This window comes from Onychostoma macrolepis, chromosome 12 (genome assembly GCF_012432095.1).
Source record: "Onychostoma macrolepis isolate SWU-2019 chromosome 12, ASM1243209v1, whole genome shotgun sequence".
NCBI classification, from domain to species: Eukaryota; Metazoa; Chordata; class Actinopteri; order Cypriniformes; family Cyprinidae; genus Onychostoma; species Onychostoma macrolepis.
In genome coordinates, this window is record NC_081166.1 from 13,003,352 (window position 1) to 13,026,721 (window position 23,370).

The 23,370-nt window shown below is 37.0% G+C and overlaps 1 protein-coding gene across 5 annotated transcripts in view; it reads left to right on the forward strand.

Moving 5' to 3' along the window:
- Positions 1-23,370, forward strand: part of zeb1b (zinc finger E-box binding homeobox 1b) — a 60,709-nt gene that overhangs the window by 23,032 nt on the left and 14,307 nt on the right. For 3 of the 5 annotated variants that reach the window (XM_058792628.1, XM_058792627.1, XM_058792626.1), the window contains exons 2-4: positions 21,017-21,184; positions 22,726-22,812; positions 23,069-23,111. In XM_058792628.1, coding sequence (XP_058648611.1) covers positions 21,032-21,184; positions 22,726-22,812; positions 23,069-23,111 — 283 coding nt within the window. In that variant the 5' untranslated portion in view covers positions 21,017-21,031. The remainder of the gene's footprint in view (positions 1-21,016; positions 21,185-22,725; positions 22,813-23,068; positions 23,112-23,370) is intronic. The other 2 variants (XM_058792630.1, XM_058792631.1) reach the window with 1 other exon arrangement.

Here is a 23,370-nt window from a genome sequence, read left to right on the forward strand (position 1 = left end):
TACAGACCAGCCAGGCTTAATAAACACATAATGTCTTAATAAAAATCTGAAAATGCAGAAAGGTTTATGTTAAGGTTAGGGGCTAGAAAATATTAACTCTTTGTAAAATAAAATATATTTTAATAGAAATAGAACAGTCTAAAACGATAGAAGTCAATGGAAGCTTCTAGTGTGTGTGTGAGAAATTTAAAGGGATAGTTCACTCAATAATCAAAATTCTGTCATCTCTTTAGGTGTGTAGCAACATCCTTTAAGTCTGAATGTCACATGCATTTATGTAACCTTACTGAGTGTGTGTGTGTGTGTGTTGTTATAGTGCATCATCTATCTCCTCTTCTGATGTTCCAGAGGACTGAGACGCTGTGGAATGTAAACACATGAGTAAAATAAACTGCTATTATCGAAAGTAGCTGGTGTGTTTGTGCGTAGGACACTGGATGTTGCCAAGTTGGCGATAGTAGATAGTTTCATTTTAAATGTATCTAAATGTATCAGCTGGGAGATTGCAAGCTTCGTTGTCTGAACTCCCAACATATTTGCATCAAGTTAAACTGCTCAACTTTGTCGCATCCTTCCTGTCACTCATGTCAACTCAAACCTTCAACTCTCATTAAAAATGAATGACTTTCCGCAGCACAAGCACAAGTGTGTTATGTGGAGGGTAACATTTCTGCAGCACTTGCACAGATCAACCTTGAATGACTAAATTATTGCAAAATAATTTGATGGAACCTTTGAAATACTCAAATTAGGGCTACAGTTTCTTAAAATGCTTAGCTATCAGATTTAGTGAGAGCGTGGACCGTTTCCAGATTAATTTTACTTAAAAAATTTAAGCTGCCGTTTAGTAGTAAAGCGTGAGAATGTTTGGGGAGCGAAAGTGCGCCACTCTTTTGAACAGCTGGGGAACATCACGTCATGGAAAACTCAAAAGAAAAAGAGTATAGGTTCGTAGTGAGTTCAACAGGAAGTTGAGGTTGTTCCCGCCAAGGTCATGACCCAGGAAGTACATTACTTCAGATAAGGGCTGGTGGGAATTCAGCCATTGTGGCAGTGTCACGAGAAGAGAGGATGTGGATAGTATGAACTGTGTGTGTGAGAGAGACGGTGTGAAGGAAAGCTAGGCTAATAAAGTCAGACATTGGATTCTCTGTTCTCTTATATCTTGGACTCAGAATAGTGATGCGTGTTCATTGCTTGAAACAACATTTCATGCAAGTTTTCAAACCAAAGAATTTGCCTCAAGTAAAACAGATAATGTGATTTTACACATTGAAATAGCACCTTTCTCTCAAAAATGTGAGACACTTAAACTGCTGTTGAAAAGTTGGGGGTCGGTAAGAAGTCTCTTATGCTTATCAAAGCTGCATTTATTTGATCATAAATATGATAAAAACATTATTGTTGTGAAACATTACAATAAAAAGTTTCTATAATAAATAATCAATCAATCAATCCATGGTTCTTCACAAATTACTCTAATAAAATTAATTAATGCTCAAGAAACTTTTATTATCAAGGTTAAAAACAGTTTTAAAAGCCTTTACTTTTAATTAAAACAAATGTGTATAACATATTATAAATGTCTTTATGTTTTGACCAGTGTTACACATACTGAAAAAAAAAAAAAAAAAAAGTAAAACAAATTATAGGCTGCTGCTAATGTCTCTGTTGTTCTAGTCACTACTAGGTGTGATTTTTCACCATGTTTAGCAATGAATTTGAAAAGGTAATAGAACACTCTTCATCGGTTTGCATGATTTAACGGCATTAATGAGTGTGTTTACATGAACAACAAAAGATAATGATCAAAAATCATCTTAGAATGCAATGAGATTTTAAGGTTTACCTGATTAAAGGTGTACTGATACCACTTATTTTGTTTTCGATACAATACCGATACTGTTAAAAGCCAGTATTGTTGATACCGATATACAATACTTCTAAACTGAGCTTTAAAATTATGAAATTTATAAAATTATTAAATTACTAAGAGTAAAATGGGTAATGCTACCACTTAACTTTATATGTGAAACGCATTTTAACATTCAATATGCCTTAATTGCAACTTATTAGGTTATAGTTTTGTTTACACACAGTTAAAATATGTTTACTGTAGTGTTACCATGAAAATCTACAAATATAGCTGAACTACGCTCACTTTAGTAAAACCATGGTTCATTTTCATAAGGGGCTGCCAGTGACTGGCTGTTGCATGCATAAAGTGAAGTGAGTGAACGCTTTCTGTGATTGATTGATTCTGTCTTGCAACATTTGCACGTGTTCAGATGAGCGGGAAAATAGTCTTATCCTACACAATTATTCGCTAACAGGATATTCAGCCAATTCAATGCATATTGTATGCATTCATTTTTTGGTAAATAAAACACCTTAGTATCGATATTTTTTTTTATTTGAGTATCGATACTTTAGATACTCGCATCGGTATCGATATATAAGTTGAATGAACGGTAGTAATAGTGATGCTTAGCAAACACCACTAGTAATCTCACAATGCTAAAAGCCTAATCAATCTCAGATATCTTCTTGCAGGAGATGCTCAACCACTATTGTAGCCTGACCTCTTTTGCTCTCGCTCTTTCTCTCACTTTGAAACTGAGACGTTGATGACTTCGGTGTGTTTTTCTTTCCTTGTCTCTCTGCTCTTTTTCTTGCTCCTTTCTTTCTCTCTCTTTCAGTTCTCTGTTCCACCCTTTTTTAATTTCTCCTGCTACATCAAAGCTCAGACTGGTGTGTAGGCGGTTAAATATGGGCCCAATGTCAACAAGCTCTCTACTTTTTTCACTTCTCCTTCTCTTTTTCTTCTTCTTCCGAAACCTGGAGGACATGCCCTCCAGCACAAACACTATGTACTTTTCTATTTTCCCAGTAAAACATCCCTTTCGATCTTTTCGTTTAGAAAGAAATGTCACTTTCTTGTCACCATGTCATGGGAAACTATCTCAGAAGGACTAACCGTGTTCATTACCGCCAGTTGAACTCGAATTCAAACCTGTAGTTACAGTGTCAAATCATAGAAACTTCTTATGATGCCACAGAATGTCTCTGAAAACAAACTCATGCTGTCCAGATAGGCAGCACAGCAGGTTTTGAGACAAAGTCATAATTAGAAGTCTGGGGATTTTACAGTACTGACTCATTATAAATCATCTATTAGCACCAGATATTCCTGCAAGCTTAGAGACATCACAGTTTTTCTTTATCATGGATTCTAGGCTGACTTAATAAAGCTGTCTGGGGATATAAGAGGAGGATGAGACCCAGACGCAGGAAGGATTGAGGAGAGGTCTGGAGCACACCTGGTTTACACACACATAGCGCTCTAGTGTGGGTTCTGATAACTTCCATTTGTTCAGTTTCCGTTTGATTTCTTTTTAAATAAGGAAAAGATGTTGTTAAAGATAGAAAAAGGAAGGGGGGAGGACTGTGAAATGGCACAGGAAAACACGTCAAAGCAACAGTTCTAGTGTGACGTGGCCCTGCTGGTGGAGACTCATTGGGGAACAAATTCAACTGAATGAATAAATATCACGCATATGAGAACACACACCTGTCGAGTTGATGCTGTCCAGAGCATTTTCAGAATGTCTAAACTTCTGTTTTTGTATTTGGATACAAATGGAGTCTGTACACTCTCAGAAATAAAGGTACAAAAGCTGTCACTGGGGCGGTACCTTTTCAAAAGGTACATGTTTGTACCTAAAGGGTCCATTTTGGTACATTAAAGGTACATATTAGTACTTAAAGTATACATATCTGAACCTAATAGGTACAAAAGTGTACCTTTTGAAAAGGTACCGCCCCAGTGACAGCTTTTGTACGTTTATTTCTGAGAGTGTACAGTGGCAACAAAATATTTTTAGGCCAAAATCTGACTTTCATTTCATTACAATTAAAAGTGCTTTTTTGCCATTTTTGCTGGTGATTTTTAATGACTTTGAATTTCAGGTTCACTCAAGTGTCTTAAAAGAATAACCATGTTGTTAATACAGTGTATGATCAGTGTATGATTTGTTAAAACTGGTGTGTGTGTGTGTATATATATATATATATATATAGTTTTTTTGTTTGTTTGTTTTAACTACCCACAGTAAGTGACAGTCAATGGAACATTATGTACATTTCCCCGCCCATCAAATATTTATAAAATATTTTAACATCAAATATGTTCTAATTGGTTAGTAATTATCACATCGAGTAGCAGTTTCAGTTAGTGTGGACCAACATGTTTTGTCGCTCCTGTGTAGATGTTTTTAGGGCCACTGTGTATGTGTTTGAGAAAAATCACAGCGAAATATGTGTTAAATGAATGCCTGGGTTGATTATGCACACTTTGTGTCTACAAAGAGAATTAGGGGTTAAAAGTGGGTGCCAGGAGGGGCAGCTTTCCCCCAAACCTTGTGCAGTAGAGCATTTAAGCTTTGTTGTAAAGCTCTCTCACACGCACACACACACACATATCATGGTTTAGAGCACATGCTTATAATGCCGGCCTATAGTCCAGAGATCATGTCTTAGGAGTAATAATCATTACACTCACAGTCTGTGTCTGATTGTTGCTGCAAACCCACAGGTGAGTGTGTTTGCGCGCGTGTGTGTGTGTGTGTGTGTGTGTGTAGAGACGACAATCAGATGATTGTAATCTCTAATCTCTGTTGTTTATCTGACGTGCTGTTTGTTTCTCTCAGATTAAGAGGATGCTTAGAGCTCCGGTGTTTTTGTTATTATTATTCCTCACTAATTGTGTGTGTATGTGTGTGTTTTAGAGAGTAAAAGCTTTAACAAATATGGTCATTTGAGAGCGCAATTAGCCTGTTTGACCACTGTTGTTGTGTATGTGGTGTGTGGGTGTGTGTGAGGAGGCGTGTGATGAAGATCAGCAGATGATCTGTGTATTTTCGTTAGCTGTGTTCTCTTTGCTACACCGATGATGACGAAGGCCTTCATGCAGATCAAGTATGTCTGAATGAACAAAGACCAGTCGGTATTCTCGATTTTGTGCTCATCTGCATGTGTTAATGTGTGTATGTGAATGTTTTGTATTTGGTTATTTGGTCTGGCAGGTAAATGTCACGCATGGGAGTGTTGCCTAGCTACAAAAATCAAATGCCATTAGCCCAATGAGAGTGAGAGCGTGTTTCACATTCCTGACAAATAACATGTCCACAACACCGCACCACTCATCTGCATATACACACACTTCCTGTTTCCTTTCATTTCATCAAATAATTAAAAAGCAAATGGTGCGTCCCTTTGAACTCTTTATTGATGATGTTCTGAGTGCTTATGGAGGACTCGTGCTTTGTTACTCGTGTTTCTGACTCTGGTTTTAGACAATGTTTATGGATTTTTGCTCCTAGATTTTCACCTCTAGTTGAAATTACTGCAATTACGAGATGATAACTCTCGTTTTTCAGATTTTACTCTGAGCTGCTCACAAGTAATTTTTGTGGCAGTTTTCATAACACCAGAATGGATCCATTGTGGCTTTGTTTGTGATGTCTTAATCACAATATTAAATCACCTCTGTATTTTATTTCAGAATATTGAAGAGCTAAGGGTCCGTTCACACAGAATTTTTGGAATCGTTTTTGCATTTCATTGTGATGCTTTTCCATTGTGTTTCTTTGTAAACATGCACTAGATGGAAGAGTTTGGCCGCATCTTGCATCTTTTTTAGCATCTCATGTATGACACAATAATCATAACGTGATGCTCAAGTTTTTAAAAATTCAAATTTGACATTTTGTCTCTACCTTGCGGGTTTTTTTTCCATTCCACTACCATACGTCTCACAGAAAAATGCATTCTGTGACATCATGATATCTGTGATGAGTAGAGGTAGCTGATGATGTCACAAAGGTTAAGTGAGGTCTTATAAAATTCCATGTTTAGAAGAATTTCGACAAAGGTTTTAACGAGATTCACAACTTGGAAACTCCACCAAAATGTATCTGAATTTTTACATGGTGCATTGAGTTGCTGTTTTCTTTGTGTAAAGGCAGTGATTGTCTCATCTTTTCTAGATATTTATTTAGATGTTTCTTTAAAATCATCATAATAATCCAACAATCAAACATTTATTATAAAGTAGCTAACATCTTATGCCAAATTTACTCTGCAAAGGTGGCCCAGAAGTGCTTCATGTACTCTAGGTGTCTTTACATAGACAGTTTAATGCTGCTCTGAGGTGGCATAAATGCCTTTACACAGCAGTTACAGTAGCATACTTTGATACTAGTGGCTGAGGTGGGTCTGGGCAGGCATAATTTAATATGGCTTTAATGCGGCATTGTGTTTTTACACTGAATTCTCTATCACTTTTAAATTCTTGTAAGCATTTTTACTCTGCCAATCAAATAGTTCAGAATGAAGCTGAAACAAAAACAGAAACAGATTCGTGTCACTGACAGAGTGGTGTTAAACTAAATATCATCACTTTTGGAACACCGCTCAGCCAATCAGATTACAGGACCGGAACTAACTGTTGTATAATAGAAAACTAGACAAAAAAGGGTTTACAGATGTTTCTATTTGTTTTATTCCTAAAGTGTGCCAACACAAACAAAACTGCCTTTGGGTCTGCTTCAAAGCTTTCAATCCTCTCCTTTCGTCTCTTTTCTTTTGCGTTTTCCCATTTGCACTTAAGGGGGAATCAGGGACACACCGTCTATCAGTCACTAAACACACACACACACACACACACACACACACACTTCTCCGCACAGCATTGCGTCACACCCTCCCATTGTGTTTATTAAAAGCTGCATGTGTGAGTTTCCTGAAGTGTCAAAGGATCCGCAAAGTTTAAAGGACAAACGCGCACAAATGTTCACCTTGTCTATCTTTTAAAAGTGTCTTGTGTGCATGTGTTTGTGTGTGTTGAGAACTATCACAGGAAGGGGTTGTGTTCAGGGTCACATTGACTAATAGAATTAGGTCAGTGTGGGTAGTTCAATACAAATGCTCCTCTCGAATGCTCTTATGATGCTATAGGACAACATTTAAGCTCAGTGTCGTATCATGCAAGAAAATAATGAATTTGTTGTGTGTGCACTTGTCTAGGTCAGAGATCCCATTAGTAAAGGTGAGAGGAAATTAGAGCTCTGTGTTGTTTTACATTGAGTGATTTGTCAGTGTGCACATTGATTTCTGTCCGCGTACATCTTTCTCTTTCTCTCTGACTCGCATGCATACACAAGTCACAGACAAAGAGAAGCTTCAGTATGTCAATATGTCTGTCCCTGGTGACATCGTCTATCTGCCAGGTCAGTCGTTTATCTATTTTACCGTAAAAGACCCCCTTTATACACATTCCTGAACTTATTATGCACAATTCATTGGTCCAAGCTATTCCAAAGAGAAAAACGTTTGTATTTGTAATCTTTTATGCATATTGCTCCTGTTCCAAACCACCTGACTTCATTCTGGCATATAACGCCCACTTTTTGAAATCCAAGGAATAGCTGATGGATAAAAGCCAGACCTGCATTACATTTTTTCTTGTTGAATATTACGTTTCACATTTGGAAATACAGTACAGTATGTAACATTAGTTCAAATAAACGGGTTGAGGATGTTGTTTCATGTTGACTGTAAATAGTGCTGTGTGTGTGTCTGTAGGAAGGCCGTTAAAATCTTGTGATTGGTGATCAAAGTAAAAACAGGACAACTGATCCTTGTCACTTCTTGTAATTAGTGACTACACCAACATCCAATCCCTTTTTTTCTCTTCTCCCTGTGCCTCTCAGCGCACATACATTTCCACTCTCTCATGGCTGGTTAGGTTAGATATATCTCGGCTGCCTGTGATTGTGTAAGTGATTGCTGTCCTGCCCGTTTAGTAGTGTGTAATGGAGCAGCAATGGATGGATCAGTGAGCTCCAAGAGACGAGGGGCTCAACCCCACCTCACTGCCCAGGAACAAGATACCCTTCTAGGGCTCAGGCAGACAATAATTTGAAGAATCTTGGAGATTACATTTGTAATGGAGGTTTTTGTTTGTTAGGGAGTGAAAATGCTCTACGTTACCATTAAAAATTTGGGTGCTGGTAAGATAAAAAATAGGAGTTTTGAAAGTAGTCTCTTATTACTCATGTGGGCTGTATTTATTTGATTAAAAATACAGCAAAAACAGTAATATTATTTAGTTTGATTTAGAATAACTGTTTTCTGTTTTAATGTATTTTTAACATGTAATTTCTTCCTGTGATAGCAAAGCTGAATTTTCAGCAGTCATTACTCCAGTCTTAAGAGTCACATGATCCTGCATACTCATATTCTACATATTTTTTGTACTTTGTAAGTATACAAATTGAGATTCATCTTTAAGATCTGATTTGGGCTGTTAATGATAAAGACAGCAAAGCTCAACACAGATTAATCGATCGTTTATTTGAACATGCTTGAGACTTACTGATATAAAAATTATAATTAAACTTTATTTGGAGTACTACTTGTGCACATTTCTTAATATTAGGCCTAAAATGTGTTTTAATGTCACTATTGATGAGGATTGTATGATCTTTGAATGATAACGGTTTTTAAATGCAAGATATTTAAAGTGTACCTTAAGTATACTTGCAATAGTTCCACTTTAGCACAATCAAATATACTTCAGTAGCATAGTTGGACTTCAGCACTACATCTGCACAAGTAAAGTGTACAAAATTTAGTACAAAATTTGTTCCAATTTAGCAGACATTAAGTATACCAGTTTAGTATACCAAAAGTACAACTGCAGGGTATTTGTATTTGTACATAAATATGTAAATGTATTTGTAGTATACTTTGCATGAAATGAACATTTTAGTATATTTATTTTTCACTAGGGTCAGCCAATAATTGTGTCCACAACTGGGCCTTGACAACCGATAACTTCTGGTTGCATTTTTTTTTTAATAAATATGCCGATTTCATTTCAAAGATTTTCTGTAAGTCTCATTTGTACTCATTTAACATATTATGTTTATTTTAGTTTGATATGAAAAACCTGTATCTGTCGACCACTGGTGTAAATGATTTCTGTGTCTTTACAGTCACCAGAGAGCGAGTTGCAAGGGGCTGTGAAGCAAACAGAGAGTGAAATTTGCAGATCTGTGCTGTTTCTGCATGTGACGTGGGAGAGTTTCTGGGGTTGTTTTGTTGACTCATCCCTCTGCCTCCAGTGCGAGTCTTCGAATGTGTGTGCGAGTGTGTGTACGCCTGTGGCATCTCTTCACCTCTGTAAGTGTCAGGCTGTCTGAATGATCAGCTTTATGAGACCTGACCTTTAAATACAAGAGTCTGAGCAGCCCCCTCTCTCTCAGTCTTCCTCTCTCTGACCATGTGTGACAGGATCTGCCTCGGGCGAACACTCCGTCCAGATGAATATGGACTTTGACAGCGTTTCTTTGTCTTTTCAAGTCATTAACAGTTTTCTTATCCCGCTGTATATACTCACAGCCCAATCTCTCACAGATCAAATGCTGTTATTTTGACTATTTTAGGTCGGAAAGAGAGGGGCGGCTTATCTGTTTCTCCCTCCCCCGTCTCCAGTGCCCCGTTAACAAGAATAGTCATCCTTGCTGCACACTTCACCTGTTCCCACAATCCAACAGCTGAGACTGTGAGTGGGCCTCCTGTCGGTCTGGACCACAGACCGGTTGAATCCGGTTTAAGGTGTTTTCAGTCTGGATGTGCTGCATTAGAAAGAGAAACAGAGAGAGAAAAGCACCATCCACCAGCCAATTACTTATATAATAGTACATAATTAATACTAAAATTATATTGCATCATGGATGGAATGCTATAATGACCAATCAGAATCTCTTTTATAAGATTATTTTAACATGATGTTCTTAATCATAACAAAATATTCTGTCCTCTTTGTCTGACTCACTTGAACTGTTTGGGAAATGCCCTGCATATACACACACAGACAAATATACTCAGATGCTCTTAAAATGACTATTCATATCTGAGTCACTGTGTGTGTGTGTGTGTGTGTGTGTGTGTGTGTGTGTTGGTTTGGATGTGTGCATAAGTAAGTGTATCAGTGTGTGCTGTTCCGTGGTTTGGTTGAGTTGGTCAGTCAGTCAGACAGACTGTTCAATGTCTCGTCTAGACACTACCGGCTTATTCACTCATTCTTTTATTGATCATTTCATAGATTAAAACTTTTGGACAGTGTTTGTGTCCAAGAGAGTGAGCAGACACTATTACATGTCTGGAAAAACCACCAAACAGGGAAGCTTGTACCAGAGGAATATTTTATAGCTCAGAGATTGCTCTTTTATGGCTCAGGAGAATTAACAGTGTTTGCAGTTATGCTTCATTGAAGTATCAACTTAGTCTCACAGGCTTTATAAAATTCAAGATAAATAAAAGTACTATGTGACTCAGATCATTTAATTTTGTAAGTACTGGATGAGAATTGTTTGAGTTTATACTGAAATATAATATAAGTAATTCATATAGCTTACAGTGTTTCTATTTTATTTAATTTTTTTATAGTATGTTTAACAGACAATAATTACACAATTATGATTTTGGGAAACAACAACATGAGCATCAGAGTGCTGGGTGTCTTAATCACACATCACTTTATTTTAATATTAATCAGTGTTTGTTTGTGGATATTTCAGCTAACAGCTTGATTTGTACATTCAGTTGAACAACATTAATTTAAAGTTAAAGACTGTCCGCGGCGACTCAGGATGCTGTTCCAAATCCTGCTGCACCACAGAGTGCCACTTACATAGTTTCCCCCCCCCCAAAAAAAATCACATTATATTTGTCCCAAATTATTGTTGATGTTCATGACTTTATCCCAGGCTCAAAGATTGTGTTGTCTTTCTGTCCGTATGCTTTATATAGGGAGCTAATAATAGCCATAGATCGCGCTTTCTCTTTCCGTTTGCTCTGTTTTGTTAATCAAACACCGTACTTCAAACTCATCGATGCAACTTTGTTCATTCCTGAAGTGGGCTTTTATATTAATTGTTTTGGACTGCTGTCTTGAATTGGGTGCAATACCTGTGAGTTGTAAAAAGTATGATGCTATGCAATTCAATATTGTACAGATCTGGTTCACTTTTATTTCTTTGGTTGAGACAGCAAATCATAAATTAACTTAAGTGGCTTCTGACTCCTAACGCCTCTGTCTCCGTATGTTGTGGTATGTTATATTCATGTAGCAGCAGTGGTGAAGAGAGAATGCGCTTGAGAAACAGTTAAGAGAGGAGAAATCAATCTACATTTAAAATATTGGTCACTTTCTAAATATTAAAAGTATAGTGCATCTACTATAATTAGATATGAATAAACTGGTTTTTAGCAATGCACACTTTTTTAAATCGCATGGTTAACTTTTATGCCGATGCACCGATACATATCGGTGAATCTTACCATCCCTAGTCAATATTTAAAAGTATAGAGATAACAAATGAAAGATTTTAGTTTAGTTTAGTTTTTAGAATCGATGGCTGCTGATCTCCACAGAAAGTTTCCACAGAATTTGAACACCTGTCATTCACAACATTATACACATTATCTGCTTCTTGCATGCTCCTTAATTTTGATTAATTTGATTATATTTTCTGCTACCAATAGAGTTTAGTAGTCTGTAACATATTTAATCCATTTTCCCATTTAAATCACATTTTCCCATTTAAATCCCTTCCACAGAATCACGCACACTTTCCCTCAAAATAGCACAGTAAATGCAGAAAAACTGATGACCGAAAGAATATATATATATTTAATTTATATGTCATATATTTCAACTGTTGCAATCTGAGTGGGAGAAAGAGAAATCCCCATTTCCTGTTGACACAGGTGTGTGGTCACGTCTGTGTGTTCTCATACAACAGTTTGGTGCTTTCTTCATTGTCAATGTTAATTTTGGTAGAGTTACCTTGACGACGGGACTTTCCCACCCTAAACAAAGTGTGTTATGTTAGCGTCTAAATCCAGCATGCTGACCATGGGCGGCACTGAACCTCTGTCTGATCTGCTTATGAAGACGAGTGTGAGGACAGAGCGAGGCAGAGCTGCTGGAGGGACGAGTGGGAGGAGAGAGAGAGAAAGAGAAGGTAGTGAAACTGTATGAAGAAAGGTTCAGGTTAGTGAACCATATCTGCAGGTACAGGACTGACTGACTACCCAGCAGGCACGGCAGATGTTTCCTCTTTATATCTACGGAACGGTGAAGCACAAACACACATGAACAGACACAAAGTCTAGCACTGCGCAGATACAGAACAGGCTCTGATAATGAATGAGTGCCTCAGCATACCGCCCATATTTTCACTAACAGGTAATGCACTGCCATAAAAAAACAAACTTGCTGGTTTAACTTACTCTCAGACTCTTAAATTAGTCTTTAGCCAATCGGCATGTAAATGAAAGAGCATTATTTGTGTGAATGGGGTCAGTCTCACCTCAAACCAAAACACACTAAAGTAAGCACTGACAAACTGAGGCAGCTTGCTTTGTTATCATAGCACAGGTATGACAGCGCTCTCTGACCTTATTTAGAAGAACTCAGTTGCGCTGAGCAAGATTAGCTCAAAATACACTCACATAGTCTCATGTGAAGGCCAGACACACATCATGCATGGTCAGATGTAAGTTCTCAAAGTCACCTTTGCTCAAACACACACACACACACACACACACGCGCGTATTCCTCACTATGCATTCCTTCTCTTAGCACATCACTTTTATTATCACCCATAAGAACCTGCAGTCGGGCTAAGTGTACATTCGCAATGTGTTTGTGGTTGACGTGCTCTTCTTCAATGAATAGAGAGGACGGCCTGCTGCGACTAATTAGCTTCTTAGCATTGGCTGGATAATGATGCACTTGTGAAGTGACGCTCTTAGCAGGGCAAGTGGCGCCACCGCCATCTATGACACTAGCTTGTGTGCTGACTCCCAGAGGGCAGGAAGTGGGAAGGAAAGCATGGAAGAGCAAGGCGAATGAGATGTAGGAGCATGAATATTATCTACTTTTAGTAAAGCTGTAATTCAGCATGTCAGGGCTGTGGCTTTTAGGTGCGCACATGTTCCAGACATGTTGAGCTTTTACTGCAACAACTGACTTTATCTTCTTAGGTTTTCCATAGGGATACACCTTATTGGTTATTATTTGTAACAGTCAGTACTGGACATTTAATTTTAGACTCCAATTTTTTATTACTTTTCCTGTCTTTTACTTTTTAAAAGCTCGAGGGTGTAAATGTTTGAAAGTGAAGAATTTAAGACATAAATATTAGTAGTGTTGTGTAAAATAAAACATATTTATTATATTATAATATTATTTTCAAACATTTGTTCTTTATTTTACAATACAGTTATTTACAACAGTAATATTTGTCTTCATTTTTATAATTACTGTTAAAACAACAACTGTAATACTACTACAACTACTACTACTAATAATAATTATTATTATTATTATATAAAATAATATATAAACTAAAATAATCACACAATATATAATAATAAAAGCAAAATAAATAATACAAATTAGCAAATAATAACAATAATATATAACAAAATAGCACAACACACAAAAATATTATTATTATTATTATTATTAGAGGTTTTTGTCAATTTTAAAGTCCAGTTACAATGTCAAATAAATAATATTTTATCTTTTTATGTGAACATGCAAATGTGTCACTAAATTATTGACATAATAACTTAAAATCTCAGGAGGTACTTAAATATTTTAAATCTAAGGTGTTTAAAAGGCAAAAAACACCCTATAACTCCTTGAGTTCTTCTTTTCAGTTGTATTTCTAACATCCCAGATGACTTTTGTCATTCAGTTCAGAATTCAAAACAAACCATTTTTCCATGCCAGGATGCCTAAATTAAGTAGTTGATTTTAAGAGTTTTGATTTTATTTATTTATAGACAAATATAAATATAAGACGATTAATAGTGCTTTTTCTACTTGTAAATTTATTTATTTTTTAGTCAGGTTGTGACATTAATTATTATCTTATTGATATCGGCGAGAATTTTAATATCGGTGCATCCCTAGATTTCCCATCTCTTTTCATCTCTGACATCAGGAACGTCACATGAATGCTTTGCAAACTGGGCCACGCTGTGTTCCATCTGCCTCTGTTGCCTCGCTGACGGCTCCTTGGGAACAGGTTGCCCCCTACAGCCCAGAGCAGAGGGTGCAGCTCGAAGCCCAGCCTCTGAAAACAGAAACATAATGATACAGGCCGCATGTGGAACCCGAGTCTTTGTCAGGAGTGGGTTCACACACTCCCCAGACACCCAGAGATGTGTGCGGTGACAGGCTTTTGTTTGATGTAATGGCTCTGTCTTGTTGTGGTTAGTGTGTCTGTGAGAGAAAAGAATGCTGGGTGGGGATGTGGTTTGAAGCACCGTGTGTGTGTTTGCCAGTAAAAAAAGAAGTTTGTGCGTAATAAAGGATTGCCATTCAGTCAGAACATGTATGGTCCAGAAGGCTTTACTGCATTTTTCCAGTTCTGCATTGTTATTTTTCAGTTTTCGAACACATCTAGCTCAAGATAAGAGCAGAATTGTGTGTTTGTGTGATTGAAGCTTTGGTTTATATATAGCTCAGTTCTAGCACGGGGTGTGTCTTCTTCATTCCTCCAACGCTGCTTCGGTGTGTTATACTTCAAACTATCACAAATCCAGCTATGAGTTTTATCATTATTAGAGATGCTACAGTTACAAACTTTACTGTTATTGACAGGAACATCCATCAGGTTCAATTCTCTCCACAGGCATGATTTCCCATCATCCTCTCTATTGGTACTTGTATTACAAAATGGCTTATACGTGGGCTAACTAGATTTTCGCTATGTGGTTTTTAAGGAGTTCTGAGTGGATGCAAAGGTGCTGCTATGCTGTTGCTTAAGTTTTAAGGGTAGTTTTAGTGAGTTGCAGTGAGGTTTCAAAGTGGCTGCTAAGCCGTTTCTATAAATTATTGTATGTTAAATCTAGGGGTGTGCGATATTTAGCGTCTTCAGTAATATTGTAATTGGTTTTTTTTTGATGAACGGAGGTCTTACGGGTTTGGAACAACATGAGGGTGAGTAATTAATGACAGAATTTTCATTTTTGGGTGCACTACCCCTTTAAGGCATATTTATTAATCCATGACAGGCCTAAACCAGCCAAGGTATCAGCACAAAAACACACTCAGCAAAATTTAAATTATCATTATCGAAAAAATCCCCAAAAATATTGAGATATCTTTTCTTTTTTTTTCAATATCGCACCCAAATCACTCATAGAAGTAACAGCACACCTTTCCTCATAAAGATGTATGGTCTGAGGAATCATTCAAGTCCATATTACAAATAGTGAGAGATGAGTTATGCATTAATTTTTATTTATTTATTTATATATACATTTGTGTGTTTATTCTCATCTTATTTTTTATTATCTGTGTACTGGAAGCTTGTGACAGTAAAACAAATTCCTTGAATGTGCAAACATATTTGACAATAAAGCTCTTTCTGACTTCTGAGACTTTAATACTTATCTTAGAGAGTTTGTTCAAATAACAGTAGTCACCAAATCTGACAGTAGTATGAGCAACAGTAAGAGCAATGATTTCCTTAGCAAGCACCACTAATTAGTCTTTGCAGCTGAAAAGCAACAGTGCAGTATGTGCCTGTTGTAATGAAGGTTAAAAAAAAGCCGACACAGCGATCTGTCGTTATGGTCGAGCCACTCAGGGAGAGTGTTATGATTGGACATTCCACGCATAGCTTCTCTCACCAGGGTTGGAGGAGCGAACTAGAAGCACTCAAACAAACGAATGAAAAACCCAACTATCCATTCTTACTGTAACCTCCATCTAAAACAAACACCAGTTCTCTCGCCGCAAAGATAGCTTTGGGGAAAAAAAAGCGTACTTAAGCCCTAAAGACAACTGTGTTTGCAATGGAAACCCAATTACAGGCCATTAAGGGTTTTTTTTTGTGGAGATCACCCACCTCGTGTTGACATATGTTGATTCAGGCAGACTTACAGGTATACAACCAGTTACTTTTCATACAAAGGTGGAAAAAAAAGACCAGCAATGCAGAGCTCAGGACTCTGGGAGGTAAACGTGGCTGTCGCTGAAGAGGAAAGCATGCTGTAATTTACTGCTCTTGTGCCCCCCTCAAGATCCCTTCATTGGTGATAAATCCCATGAACAGAATCCTGAGCGAGGTATCAGTGTGCCCCAGCGATTATTTTCTTACACCACAGGCCACAATGATTAATATGTTCTGCAGAGAGTGTTCCAGAAGAGACACTCCTGAAAGATTTAACGCACTATTTGTTCTCCTAGCACATCTGATTCTTACTCGCTAATTCTGTGTATCTTCTTAAAATTGCAAACTATGCAAAGGTCAGAGGATTTATGTTTTTAATACATTCATGCTTTCAATACATTAGTAGAGATACACATTTTATCAGTGCCATGTGCATTGGTTATTATAGGATATTTGGAGTTGGTAAGATTTTTTATTGTTTTTGAAAGATGTCTCTTATGCTCATCAAGGTTGCATTTATTTGATCAAAAATGCAGTTAAAAACTCTAGTATAAAATATAAAATAATTGTTTCCAATTTTAATGTATTTTAAATAGTGCTGGCAAATCACATTCAAAATAAAAAATGTTCTTTACATAATATATGTGTGTGTACTGTGTACAGTATATATAAATACACACAAATATATTTGATAATATATTTCTTAAATATATACATGCATGTATTTATATATATATATATATATATATACACATAATAAATATACACAGTACACACATATATTATGTAAAGAAAAACTTTTATTTTGAATGCAATTAATCACGTTTAATCGTTTGACAGCACTAATTTTAAAATGTAATTTATTCTTATTTTATCGGTTAACATTGTATATTTAATTATGCATGTACTCATTTTCTGTTTTTTTTACATTTAGATTACCTTAAAGATTGAATTTAAAGAATCATAAGATGAGTAAAAATTTGTACTCATCTTATGATTCCTTAAATTCAATCTTTAAAAATACTTATAAGTTAATAACACTGTAAAATGTAATCCTTTTCAAATTTCGAAAATGAATATCCGTTTTCATACACTGTACATTATAATGTTATGACATCTAAATTCACTTGAAGCATTTAAAATGATTTTTTGTTGTTGCTTTTGATCCAGTAACATTCTCTAAATTCACATTGTGCTTGTGCTTGAATGCGCTCTACATAGAGATTGAGAGGGCAAGTAGCAGAGAATGTTCTTAGTGGCAAAGACTCATGGGAAACCTACAGCTCACCTTCCTAAATGACAAATCAATAACTCTTGTCTGCCTCAGAGTCTCATGTGTCTTTTATCTGAGCTGGAGTTTAGATGAGTGAAGGCTCAATTTATTATTTAAAGGCTCCATATTTGATGTTCTGTACCGCTAACAAGCAGTTGAGCTCTGCCCAGGTGAGTCACAATGTATATGTGTACTTGTTTAGGGATTGCTTTTAGAGGCATTTATCGGTGTGCCTTGACAGATGTCACTGTAATGTCCTAGGGGGCATTAAGGGGTCTCGATTATGTTTGCTTTAAATAGAACCTTCGGAGAATCACCTGGAGTTCAGCGAATTCAGGCTTTATCATACAGGTACAGAGCAGCAGATTGGAGGCCAGTTTTTGCCCAGTCAACATATCACTTCACTGGGTTGATTGTAAAATCCATAGATGAGGCATAGCTGGAAAACTGATTGACCAGTAGGAATGCAGACTCATTAGGCTAATGGTTTCATAGGCTGACTTGACATATTCATAGTGCTGTGCATGCCGACAACACACACAAAGATTGTTGAAGGTTTTGGTGGAATGTCAGTGTTTGTATTTGGACAAGTGTATGTGATATTTTAGGAGATAGGAAATACCTTTAGCAAGAATTTATATAACTGAGTAATAGTAGAGCGTTGGCCTTATGGTTAGCACACATGCTAAAAATACAATGAGCTGTAGTTCAGTATCCCATTTCCTGTTCTTTCTCTATACCAGGGTTTTAAAAAAGTACTCTTTAGTGTCACATGATCCTTCAGAAATCATTCTAATAGGCTGATTGAAAACAATTAATAAGTTTTTATTATTATTAATGTTAAAAATAGTTGTGCAGCTTTTTTTAGAAACCGTGATTCATTATTTCTCAGGATTCTTTTTATAACTGACAATTTTGATCAATTAAATGCACCTTTGCTAAATAAATGTATTAATATGTATTTCTTAAATAAAATTCCTAATGACTGCAAACTTTTGAACTGTTGTGCATACTGTGTGAAAGTTGTTTCCTAAATTGTTTATTAAATAGGGGTTTATATTTTCATTAAAATATTGTCCAGAAAATATATACTTTCCATTAATTTATTAAATGATTCATTTCTGTTTAAAAGCATGTTCATGCAATTTTTTTTTTTTTTTTTTTTGTATAGTGCTTTTCACAAGAAGTATTACAAAGTAAAGCAGAAAATAAGACTTTTTCACAAAATAATATACAGATTTTTTTGCTTACTGTTACTAAAAACAGAGTAAAAATTTGTAATCAGTCTCATGATTTCTGGCCAGAAAAAATATTTAAAATATGAGTAGTAATTATTTTTATTTATTTATTTTTGACCGACCTCTGACTTTTCTATTTTGAGGCACAGATGTTAAATGTTTCATGCTGTCTTTTATGTGTTTTTATGTTGTACAGTTTGTGCTTCCCGTGCCTTTACACAGTTTTAGCTTACAGCTCCAGCATAATGTGAGCTATTCCTTTCTTGATACAGCGTTTATTTAGTCACTTTTCCTGTGTGTTCCTCCTGAAGGCTGTAATGAAACCTCTCATGTGGAACGGCGGAACAAGGCTCGTGGCTGTTTGTCATGGATCATTCACAGTGAGCTCACACACTCTCCGCTGTCCCTTTACTTCTGTCTTCTGCTGACTAGCCACACCGTTTGCTTCCCTTGGCTGAACAGCCTGATGGGATTGGTAGCATCTCCTTCACAGTACACCGAATTGACTGTTGTGGTGATCCGTGCATCACTCGGAAAGGTTTGACAGAACTTGTGGCTAGTGAGCGATGGGTCTATCTTTATGATTGTGTGATTTTTTTTTTTTTTCCATTTTGTTATAAGGAGCATTTTTCAACCACCGTCACACTGAGACTCTACTTTCAGGTACATATATAGACACACCACAGGTCTTTTATCCATGACCTTAAAACCAAAGATGGAGCGTGAGATAGAGAGAAAGAAAGAGGTTAAGAGGTTTGTACATGCACAGAACAGGTGGAGAATGAAAGTACAGGCCAGAGAAATAAAAGAAGATTGAGAGTGTGAGAGCGAGAGAGAGAGTTGGTTAAAGTGTGCAACAAAAAAGCACAAAATCAGCTGAATGTAAATGTGCCAGATAAGCCCAGCAGAAGAGATATGGTGTGTGTGTGTGTGTGTGTGTGTGTGTGAATCTACGGCCAGCCCCTCTGCTGACTTTGCTCCTCTCAAAGGAAAATTGATTTGGCCGGAGAGAGAGGTACTTAGATGAGTGGAAAAGAAGAATGACGGAGAGCGAGAACGGCTAGAGAAATGGAGAGAGGGGAGGAGGATGGAGAGGAAGGCTTTTTGGCACACCTATTCCTTTCCCTGCAAAAAAAAATCAGTCAACAAGGATTCACACATATTACAATGATAATCACTACCAGTCTCTTGCGTCACATTCATTGTGTGATGTGTGAATATCTGTATTAGAAAAAAGTTGTGTAAATTTATGTAATGAAAAATATGTTTTTTTTACCAATTAAAGGGATAGTTCACCATCTTGGATCATTTACTCACCTTCATGTCGCTCCAAACTTCTGTGGAATAAAAAAAGAAGATATTTTGAAGAATGTTTCTGTTGTTTTTAGCAATGGGGCCCAAAACAACATTGAACCCCATTGATTTTCATTGTATGGATGAAAGAAATCACAGGCTATTTTTCAAATATATGTTCAGCAGAAGTAAGAACAACACAGAATTCTTATTTTTGGGTGAACTATACCTTTAAAATAATACTGATTCCTCAGGTGGCCACAAACTCTTCAGTCTGAGACTTGCTATAGAAGTGCTGGATGTTTCCTGTCTCTCTTTTAGCTGAATTTATAAATCTAAACATTCAACCTCTGCTTGATTTATGCCTGCTCCATTAGAGGCCTTGTCCTGCCAGCACTTACCTTTAACGAATGAGAACGTGTTAGGTGAGCTTACCACTCCGTCATCCACTGTTTTAATAGAATGTCAAATCACACTTATCCTAGCATGCAAACACACACATTACTAATTAAGGCCGTCTGGCCTGTTACAGAAAATCAATGGTGTTTTAGCTCGATCTCTCTCTCTCTCTCTCTCTCTCTCTCCTTCCTGTGCTGCTGAAATGGAGGTCAACCTTTCCCTCCTTTTTGTCAAAAAAAGTAAAGAGGCATTTAATCATTACAAAAGGCCGATCACACACCTATAAGAAGATGTGTTTCCAGTATTGTACGGTATGTGATCTCACGATTACAGCAGCTTGATCGTCATTTCATGATCTGATTACACTGTCTGACTGTGTCCACACTGGACCGTTTGGCCACAAATGTTTTAACACGAGCCGTTCTGATTTATTGATTCAATCTCGAGTGATTCTTTGTCTTGTTTCATTGGCTCACAGAAAGACGCAGGAACTGCTCCACTACTATTTGGCATTTAATTGAATTATTCCCTTAAGTACACTTCATCTCTCTACATCTCTTCAGTCATCTCTCCCGCTTCAACAATCGGTTTCATCTGAGCTGCTGTGTGTCTCTTTAATCTTGTCTGGCTCTATCTTGTAGTCATTTTCACCAGCAGCGTCTTTCCAAATTTCAAGGGTTTCATCAAGCCTTCTGCAGTTTGTAAGCACTTGCAGGCTCCATATGGTAGCATTCTCTTTAAGTGTTGTGTTTTCTCTGTCTCTGCAGTGAGTAACTACAGTCATGTGCTGGAGGGCCAGTCAGACTCAGATGATGAAGATAAGCTTCACATCGTGGAGGAGGAAGGGAGTCTCCTGGACGGGGCTGACTGTGACAGTGTGGCCCCTGACGATGACCCTAACGGGACCGTCGACCCCGACGGCAGATGGGACGATGGTAAGCCCGCCCCTTTGTGGCATATTATTATCAAGGAAGTTTGTATTTTGAGTCTCATTTCAGGTTCACCTGATCCTGATCAGACAAGTTTCTCAGGGAGTGTTTACATAAGACGCGTTCTTGCGTTCAAAAACAGCTTGATAGAAGAGAATGAAGGTGTCTCTGTATGCATGTTTTAAAAGTTATAGGCTATTTTTAAATTGACACGCTGTCTTAAAAATGCAAAGCTTGTGGCAGGATGCTCCAAAACCAGAGCTAGAGATGATGCAACAGCCAAAGACCTCTGTCTGAATGTGTGTGACTGCGGTGCTTTAAAAGGGATGAGTTTTATATGCAACTTCTCTGTCATCACACATAACACAATTTATTCTGCAGAGACTTGTTAAATTGATCAAAAGTGACAGTAAAGGTATTTATATTACAAAAGATTTCTAATTAAATGCTATTCTTTTGAACTTTCTGTTCATTAAGAATCTTGAGAAATGTATCACTGTCTCCACAAAAATATTAAACAACCATATTTATTGTTTCTTGAGTACCAAATAAGCATAATAGAATGATTTCTGAAGAATCATATGACACTGAAGACTGGAGTAATGACTGCTGGAAATTCAGCTTTGCCATCACGAGAATAAATGATACAAATATTAAAACTGAAAAGAGTTAAATTGTTATCATATTTCACAATATTGCTGTTTTTATTGTATTTTGATCAAATAGACTTCAAAAGAGACTTCTTTTGAAACGTTTGAACAGTATCGCGAAACAAATTAAAGAGATTATATTAAAAAATCTAAATACAGTGTTCTCAAACTAAAGTGTTTCATAAGTCTAATTTATATAGTAGATCTGGAAAGTCATGAGTCTTTTTTTTTTTTTAAGAAAACAAATTCTATTTGAAAAGTTCTGACTAGTCAAACATCTAGTCACTAGTTAGGTGACTAACCATCATTAAAATTATAACACAGGTTTTTTTTGTTTTTGTTTTTGTTTTTTTTAGAGGAACATGAAGCACAATCTCTCTAAGAAACACTAATTGAGACAATTCAACACCATTCCTTTGCTGCCTTTCAAGCACAGGTATTTCCTTCAGAAAATGCAGACCTAGTTTTTATTGTGATGGTAAAATCTTGGCTCCATCTGGATAACAAGGCTTGATAAAGGGTGACTGGGATACAATAGAGCTCTTTTGCTTTCGACGAAAGGCATTTCTCCTGTTCCTGGGCTAATATGTGTGGGGATTGTTTATGCTGGAAGAGGTGAACACAAAGTCTGTTGTGTGTGAGCTACCAGGGTGCTATTGTGCATTAAGCTTAGTGTTGCGGGACGCAGGCATCATGGCAGGTAATATACCGCCACTATAACCACAGCAACTGCTTGCACAGCAGCCCCTTGTTCGGTTTTTTCATTCGGTGCATTTTCTACTCTCTCCACTCTGTATTTCAAGGTTCGCCCCCGAAATTCATGAAAGTCCTCTGTCATTTTAATTTCTGCCAGTATTCATTCATTCATTCATTTCTTTCTCCCGGCTTTTCTGTCAGTTCTCTGCAGGATGGAGCTTCAGTGAAGAAGAAAGTCATTGTTTTTGGCAGAGCTCTCCAAACATTAAACACTTCACAGAAACCCGAGTTAAGAGAGAGGGACTACACACACACACACACACACACACACACTCTCTCTCTCGAATGTTTCTTTTATTACCTCTATACCACCTTCATCGCTTTGTAGTCTTTCTTTGTCCGCCTGTTGCTTCTTTGTTGTAGCTCTGAATGAATTGTTGTGAGTCTAATGTTTTCCCAGAATTCTTCCTTTTAACATGTTACAGCACCTGTTGCAGCACCTTTTCCTCTTCATTTCATAGCTTTTCTCTCTCCATTGCCAAAGGCTTGGTTGCAGCAAGAGGCCCAGATATACGAGCCATTACAAGGTGTGTCACATGGAGAAATTGGTCTGCTGAGATGTAATGTGCATTGTTCTCTGTTCTCAGATGTCGTGTTTGAGTTATATACACTTCTCTGCCTAAGCTTCCCATCATTCATAGAGCTCAAGGCTGTAAAGCAGCCACTAGCCATAATGGTTCAGCGCTATCAGTCCAACTCTCACTCTCCATTTCGGTCTACCCCACACCTTTATTTTATTTTATTTTCTCGTTCTTTTTATCTTGGCAGCGATCTCTGTATTAGCGT